Source organism: Leptopilina heterotoma, unplaced genomic scaffold (genome assembly GCF_015476425.1).
Source record: "Leptopilina heterotoma isolate Lh14 unplaced genomic scaffold, ASM1547642v1 Lhet_414, whole genome shotgun sequence".
Classification (NCBI taxonomy): domain Eukaryota; kingdom Metazoa; phylum Arthropoda; class Insecta; order Hymenoptera; family Figitidae; genus Leptopilina; species Leptopilina heterotoma.
In genome coordinates, this window is record NW_025111075.1 from 153760 (window position 1) to 162636 (window position 8877).

The 8877-nt window shown below is 31.6% G+C and overlaps 1 protein-coding gene across 1 annotated transcript; it reads right to left on the reverse strand.

The window, feature by feature from the left end:
• Positions 1–2445: 2445 nt before the first annotated feature.
• Positions 2446–8379, reverse strand: LOC122506384. The gene is made up of 3 exons (XM_043618521.1): positions 8375–8379; positions 6727–8291; positions 2446–2615 (listed from the first exon to the last, which is right to left on the reverse strand). The coding sequence occupies exons 1-3, from the start codon at positions 8377–8379 to the stop codon at positions 2446–2448; spliced, it is 1740 nt and encodes a 579-aa protein (XP_043474456.1).
• Between the last annotated feature and the right edge of the window lie 498 nt (positions 8380–8877).

Here is an 8877-nt window from a genome sequence, read left to right on the forward strand (position 1 = left end):
CCACATTGTGAAAAACCGCACTTCATGAAATGCCTAGACGTTTCATGAAGTGCAGGCACATTGTGAAAAAAATATTTACTTCACCACGTGTCCAATATTTTTGGACATTTCATGAAGTGCAACAGCCAATTATGCATTTTGTGAAACTAAATAAAATTTCACAATACGTCCAAATATAAAATGCATTTCATGAAATGCCCAAGTCGTTGAATGCCGATAATGAAGAAATTGTATGAACTTTCTTAGTATTATTTCTACGGTAAGTATAATCTCAAATTAAAATCTGATTCCCCACCTTAACCGATTAATTAGTCATTCATTTACAAATCAATGTCATTATCTGTCTATTAATGTAGTGTTGTTAGTACATTTGAAAAAGAAAGACTGATTATCTAATATAAATTTTTTTTAATTTATTTCAATTTTCTTAATTATAAAAAATTAAATTTCTTTTATTTATATTTAAATTATGGTTTTACAGATTACTTACAGTTTATTCTTTGTCGAGACTATTTCACTACCACGCGCGTCACAGATTCGTTTTCCATTTTTTTAAAAATATAAATTAGATAATCAGTCTTTCTTTTTCAAATGTACTAACAACACTACATTAATAGACAGATAATGACATTGATTTGTAAATGAAAGACTAATTAATCGGTTAAGGTGGGGAATCAGATTTTAATTTGAGATTATACTTACCGTAGAAATACGACTTGGGCATTTCATGAAATGCATTTTATATTTGGACATATTGTGAAATTTTATTTAGTTTCACAAAATGCATAATTGGCTGTTGCACTTCATGAAATGTCCAAAAATATTGGACACATGGTGAAGTAAATATTTTTTTCACAATGTGCCTGCACTTCATGAAACGTCTAGGCATTTCATGAAGTGCGGTTTTTCACAATGTGGCTACGACATATATAAAGTATATATTATATTAAAAATTATAGAATTAATTACAATTAAAATTGAAAAATTCACTTTTTTACTAAAAATTTTTTTGTTTATTTAGATTCATATTACTGTATAAGAAAATTTTATTCTTTCTATTAAGACGAATGAACTTTATTGAACTTTATTAATGTTAAATTATATTAAAAATGATTTAAAAATTAAATATACTTGTCGTTAATGCTTCCTCTACGAGAAATCAAATTTTTTTGCTGATCGTAAAGAGGAAGCAAAATGTTCATGTAATGAACATCTGGATTTACAACTTGTTTTTCAAAGTCAAAAAGAAATTGTATAGACAAAGGTAAATTTTCAGAAGTTGTAATACGGAAGGAAAAAAGTAATTTTTTACTTACGTAATTAATTTTGAATTCATTTTTTTTTATTTCTTGTATTAAATTTTAAATTTAGTAAATTTAAATTTCTTTTTTTTAAAAAAACTTTTTTAGAAATTCGGACTTTGTAATTAACAAAATTTATCAACTACGAAATTTGTGGTTTCAACCATTTTTTTATTATTTTTTTTTGTTTTTGAGTACTTAGTTATCTGGTGTGTATATGATAACATAATTTCGCAGAGATTTTAAATGACAAAGCACGCGAAAATGGATGAATTTTACAAGGAAACGCGTGCAAACGACGTTTTAAAGGGATACAACGGTAGATTTATTGACCAACTTTTTCTGGCGTTAAATAATTATTATAAATTAGCCAAAAATGCATTTTTATACACATATGAGTGTTTTTTCAATTAGAAATATCATTTTTTTATTCGTAAAATTCCATTTGAATTCAAAAATAATTTCCAAAAAAGGAAAATGTAGATTCAAGCCAAAAATAAATTTATTTGTTTTATTTTTTGTTTCAAGAATAGTTTTTAGAAAAACATTTTCGAGAAATATTTTTTGAAAATTTCAATGGAATATGTTTTATTATTATTATTTATATAAATACTATTATTAATTCATTATTTATATCAAAATTGTGATCTGAAATTAGTTTTTTAATAATGAAACATTGCAAATTTACAGTTAGAATTTTTGTTTTATGTTTTTTTGGATTATTAATAAAAATATAAAATTCTAGGAATTTTAGAATTTTCGATGCGTCGTGACGGACGAATGAAAAAGAGTCCAGCGAGCAAGAATTTATTAAGCCATGATTTCGGAGCTTTAAATGCCACAAAGTGACTGCAAAGGAGGCCCCTATGGGTTTAATCCAAAGGGACTGTACCATTAGAAGATTCCAACGCTGAAGGCTGTAATATGTAACGAGGTAAATACGGCTATCCATAGTTATGTTTCGGTACGGATAAAAAACTGACTCCGCTGTAAAAATACGGAGTTGTAAAATCGACCACCTCGACACGTCGCTTAGAAACGCTCAATGGGGCAAAAGCTAATTGAGCCGATCACGCCATTCCATGTACCATCGCGTCCAAGTTTTCTTCCAAAATGTCCGTCCTTCCAATTCTTTGGCATTTTGTTATTTCACCCTGATGACCATCGTGAATGGTGGTGCGAGTGCAGTTACTATTTGATACAAGGGCATTCCAATTTTCTCACCACCTTGCTCAACATAAGCGGGCACAATTCCACCATCTGGCCAAATAATCGTATCAAGACGCACACTCTTTCCGCCCTTGATGTTTCCCACTTTGGTTCATATGAAAAAAGAAAACATTGTTTTTCAATTCTTATTATTGCAAATTTTACGCGTAAAACGTGGTATTCAATTTTTTATTATGAAACTTACAACATTTTTTATTTTCAAATATTAATTTTAATTTTTTAACACTTTCAGATTCAAAATTTAAAAATTCACTTATTCAGTGCAAAACTAATTATAATTTTCAAAAATTTTAATAAAATCTTTGCAAAAATTCAATTATTTTCAGAAGTAATAAAACTTTTCGGGAGAATTAAATTATTTTCATAAATAACAAAACAATTATCACAGGCCTACAAATTTCAGACCCACAAACGGGATAAGTCATTTCCGATGTAATTTGTCACCCTGAATCCAAAACTGGCAGCGAAATTGCTCTATCACGTCAGGATTCTGAGATATTCTAACCTAAAAGAGTAAAAAAGGCCATTTTTGGCAACATTCGACTCTCCATAAAATCTACAAAAAATTTTTTGTATTATTGGAACGAATTTAAAAAAAAGTACAATTATTCACCTTTCAAAATATTCTACACCCGATCCGATCCGACTTTTTTTTACTAAGATACAACAATTTAAAGTTTAGGTTACACGACCTAAAAATTGAAAAAAGGAAGAAAAGAATAATTGGAAAGTACTTTAACTTAAGCATCTGATTCTTAATATTTTGGGATCGTTGATTAGAAAACCGATGTCGAATTTTCAAAACTCAAAATGGCGGATCCAATATGGCGGCTGTCAAAATAAAAAATTGGTCAGATTCGCTTGAAACTTTTTACTCGGGGGTTTTTGAGGTCGCTAATTACGAATCCGATGTCAGATTTTCGAAATTCAAAATGGCGGATGTAATATGGCGACATATTTTTAAAAAATTTAACGGATTCGCTTAAAACTCTTCACTCGGGTGTTTTTGAGGTCGCTTATTAAGAATCTGGTGTCACATTTTCGAAATTTAAAATTGAGCCTCCCAATTCAAGAACTCGCCCGACGCTGGGATAAAAGAGCCGCGTCGGGCGAGTTCTTGAATTGGGAGGCTCAATTATTGTGGATCGAATATGGTATTATATGTTAGTAAAATCGAAAAACGTAAAATTCGAAGTCTTTTGAGTACTTGAAAAAAAGATTTCCACACCTATAGATATCTAAATTGAAAAAAGATGTATTTACAGGTCCAGATATAATCAAAGGACTGATTTTGTATTATACTCTAAAAACGAAACCAACTATACGAAGATCCTTTGTAGAAAAATGTGTAAAGGTTCATAAAGAAAAATAAAACTTTAAATTTTATTTACTAAAAGAGTGTATAAATAATACCCTAAATGTTCGAATTTTACGTTCTTCGATTTTACTAACATATAATACCATATTAGATCCACAATAATTTTAAATTTCAAAAATGTGACACTAGATTCTTAATAAGCGACCTCGAAAACACCCGAGTAAGGAGTTTCAAGCCAATCCGTTAAATTTTTTAAAAATATGTCGCCACATTACATCCGCCATTTTGAATTTCGAAAATCTGACATCGGATTCGTAATTAGCGACCTCAAAAACCCCCGAGTAAAAAGTTTCAAGCGAATCCGATCAATTTTTTATTTTGACAGCCGCCATATTGGATCCGCCATTTTGAATTTTGAAAATCCGACATCGGTTTTCTAATCAACGATCCCAAAATATTAAGAATCAGATGCTTAAGTTAAAGTACTTTCCAATTATTCTTTTCTTTCTTTTTTCAGTTTTTAGGTCGTGTAACCTAAACTTTAAATTGTTGTATCTTAGTAAAAAAAAGTCGGATCGGATCGGGTGTAGAATATTTTGAAAGGTGAATAATTGTCCTTTTTTTAAAATTCGTTCCAATGATACAAAAAATTTTTTGTAGATTTTATGGAGAGTCAAATGTTGCAAAAAATGTCCTTTTTTACTCTTTTAGGTTAGAATATCTCAGAATCCTGACGTGATAGAGCAATTTCGCTGACAGTTTTGGATTCAGGGTGACAAATTACATCGGAAATGACTTATCCCGTTTCTGGGTCTGACAAAATTCTAAATTTTGTAGGCCTGTGTTATTTTTATAAATAAATAGTAAAACTCTTCACAAGAATGCAATTATTTCCACAAATAACAAAGTTCGTCGGAAAAATTCAATTATATTCTAAAATTTTAATAAATTTTTTTTGTAAAATTCAATTATTGCTTCCAGGGACGTAACAAGGAACTTTTGAGTCCCGATAGGTGGCGCATTGTGTGAGCACCGTGTTCATTTTCGCTAAGTACAAAAATATTGATAATTTCTTTCTTTGGGCTCGTATCAATTGAAAATTGTTGTTGTGAGGTGATATTGATGTTGGTGGAGTTGTTGTGACTATTGGTTTAGTTTAGTTTATTTGTAATAAAATTTTTTGAAATTGTTTACAAATGTATAAAAAGAATAACAAACTTAAACATAAGATATTAAACTCGGCGTACAAAACAATACAGAACACACATTACTCATTTATAATAAAAGATCTCAAGAGAAGCGCGTTTACAACAAAATAAAATAAATCGTTAACTTGTTTTGGACATTTAATAACTAACAAGTTGTTGAGGTTTTCATTATCTGATTTTTCAGTGTATATATAACAAGAAAGATGCCTTGTTCGCAGAGGCTCGTATATCGGGCAACGCAGCAAAAAATGCTGAACATTTTCCCATTCGTTGGAATTACACAAGGAGCATGTGACATTTGCGTTCCATGTATATATATTTTGTTTATATGTTAATTTTAATCTGTTTAAATTTGCTAACCGTAACTGACTTACTATTCTAATTTTTCCTATGGACATATTATATTTTAAATATTCTTCTGTTGAGTTTAATTGACTAAAAAATCTATAATTAGGATTATAATTAGAATTTATCACTCTATCTATTGCCAAACTAATCTCATTGTTACACCATTTTTCTATTATATTTTTCTTTTCATTTTTTATAAAATTTACGTTTTGAAATTGGTGTTCCCACAAATATCCAGCCCCCAGCGAATCCAACAGCATTCTAAGCCGCGAAGCCCAATTAGAACCAACTGGAAAAGAGCCATCAATACGATCCAACTCATACATTCTTATAAAACAACACTTTGCCAGTCTATCATCCGGCATCTCAAGCAATTTTATCCACCAATTCAGAATACGTCGAAATAAAATTACATTAGGAAATGGAATACCAGATTCCAGGCGCACAAAATGATTGGGAGTATTTTTTGCTAAACCTAAAATATTTTTAAAAAAACGAGTTTGCACGCAATCTAAATCATTCAAGTAAGATAGGGACCACACCTCACCTCCGTAGAAAGCTGTGGCATTAATTACACTGCTTAAAAGACTCACAATAGTATACCAGGATTTGTTTTTACTTCTATATAGAATACTGCGAACATTAGCTGCCGCCGTAAGTCCCTTAGCCAAAAAAGAATCCTTTGCTAATTTAAATTTACCAGAAGAAGAAAAAGGAACCCCCAGATAAATATAAGATTTTACATACTCAATTTTTTCACTTCCCCAAAATAGAGGCTTTAACTTCTTACACCTTCCAGATTTTCTAAAACGTACTATTTTAGTTTTTGATACATTTAAAATCAAGCCGTTAAGATCACAGTATTCCTTAAGTATTTTGAGCTTTAACTGTGTATCATGCCATGAGCGTCCCAATAGGACAATATCATCTGCAAACAAAAGCATCACTACCTCCTTGTATGAATCTAACTTTAAACCCTGTACTCCCCTCTCCTTAAAGAATTGAATTATATCAGCGAGAAATAAAATAAACAACAGAGGGCTAAGAGAGTCGCCCTGTAAGACCCCTTCAGTTACATCAATAGTAGCAGATTTCCGATAACCGAGTTTAATTCTAAAATTTGCCCCATCATATAAATTTTTTAAAATTCTTAAAAATTTTCCTGAAATCCCCAATTCAAATAGCTTAGACCATAATTTATTATGCTGGACGGAGTCGAAGGCCCTTTTAAAGTCCACGAATACTGCAAAAACATAATCTTTTTTAGTTTCTAGATTTGTATTAATTAAACAGGAGAGAGTGAATAACTGTTCGACACAACTTCTCTTTGCTCGAAAGCCCGCTTGTTCCTCAGGAATTAGACGGCAAGACTCCGCCCATCCCCCAAGCCTCTTTGCAAGGAGAGAGGTAAAAACCTTTGTGACAGAATTTAACAAGGCAATGCCTCTATAATTCATTGGATCGGTGTGATCCCCCTTCTTATATAACATAGACATATTCACCTCTGCAAACGATCTCGGCACGTTTTCACTTTCAAAAATTCTATTAATCATATTGAGAAAATAATGAGACCATTCCGACGGCAAATTTTTTAGAAATTCGTTAACAATTTTATCGGGACCAGGTGACTTATTGTTACTACATTTAGATAAAACCTTATTTAGTTCATCTAAACTAAATTCAGAATCCAAATAAGGATGCAAAACAGTTACAAAAATTCTATCATTTATACACCTTCCGGGATAAACATCCTTATAAAATTCTACCCATGCATCCAATTCCACACCGTTGGATCGATAGTCCTTAGTATTAAACAGTTTAACCGTATTCCAAAACTCTTTGCTGCTACTTAAATTACTTAATTTAACCTGAATTTGACCATTATATTCTGTTTTGGCCTGCGCAACGATTTTCTTATATTGGTCTCGAGCAGAAATATAATTTTCTAATAGTTCCAAACTCTGTTTATTACTTTTAAACTTTTTATAGTCTTTATTTACTTTGCGTTTAGCCACATTGCACTTACAATCAAACCAGGGTTTTTTTGCCATAAAGCTATTCACTCTTTCAGATGATTTTTTCACAGTCAACATTCCAGTCTTTCTAGCACTATCTAGGATTGCTATTTTAAAATTATTGAAGAGGCAATCAGTGTCTTCGCTATTAAAATACAATAGTGTTGAACCTGACAGGTTATACAAGTAATCATCAATTTTTGTTTCATCCCATTTTATATTTTCCACAGGAAAACCTACAGCCGTCTGAACCAATCTAGACTGCGTTGAGACATCTAGTTCTATACAAACCCCAAAATGATCTGAACTATCAGAAAAATTTAATACAGTCAAATCGCAGAATAATTTAATCAAACTTATATTAAGCCAAACAAAATCTGTTACACTGCAACCCGTTTTTGAAACATAAGTATAGTTGGCAGGATTGTCAGAAGGCGAGCGACCATTGCACAAAATAAACCCGGTCGACTCCATAGCAAGAGTGAGTTGCTTACCTCGTTTTGTCACTTTATTATCCATTGAATTTCTTAATCCAATCAGCTCTGTTTCATCGAAAATTTCGTCAACAAAACTATTCAAACATCCCAGTCTCGCATTAAAATAGCCCATAACAATTGTTCCCGCACTTCGAAACTCTGAGTCCTCCAAACTTGTAAGAAAATCATCCAAAGATCCCACACAATAACTGTCATCCACTTTTGGAGGCCAATATACATTTCCGATATTATATGCTTTATTTTCATATTTTATTGATACAAAGATCCACAAATTACATGCATCGACTAATGTTACTTCAGAGAAAAAATCCCGTCTAACCAATGTGATCAGACCACCACTCGCACGACCTTTACTCTTATCTTTGGTAGCAGGACTCACAAATAATAAAAATTCATTAAAAGGTTTAGGTAAAATGATCTTTTCTGATACGCTCCAAGTTTCTGCCAAGCAAATTACATCATACTCAGTTAGCGCATTGTTGTGACTATTGTTTTTTGTGTAATTGGTCTTAAAGTGACGTTTCAGAACATAATTGTGTACAGCCTATTTTTGAGGTTAGGTGTGCCTCGTGTAAACACGTAATTGTTAGAAAAACGAAAATGGCTCCCCCCAGAAGAGATACCACTAAACAACCTCAGATTACTAGTTTTTCGTCGAAAAAGAATGAATCAAGTGAAAATGTTATTTTGGCGAAGCTTGAAGAGATGGATAAGAAAAATCAAGAAACGCGAAAGCAAATACAGAACATTGCGAGAGTGGTAGACGAGTTGAACGCACTGCGTAAAGATTTTGACAGACATGTTTTAGAGTGGGATAAAGAGAAAACCTCTCTTTTGGAAAGAATTAGTTTTCTAGAAAGAAGAGAGGAAATCAGGGATCGTGCGGACAAGAAAAATAATGTTGTCATTAGTGGATTCGTAACCTCCTTGAATGCGAAGATAGAAGTCGCCGAATTCTTG

Coding starts and splice junctions, on each gene's coding strand:
- LOC122506384 (XM_043618521.1), bottom strand. Junction 2,616..6,726: donor GGGCTTTCGAGCAAAGAGAA/GTTGTGTCGAAC, acceptor TATGAACCAAAG/TGGGAAACATCAAGGGCGGA.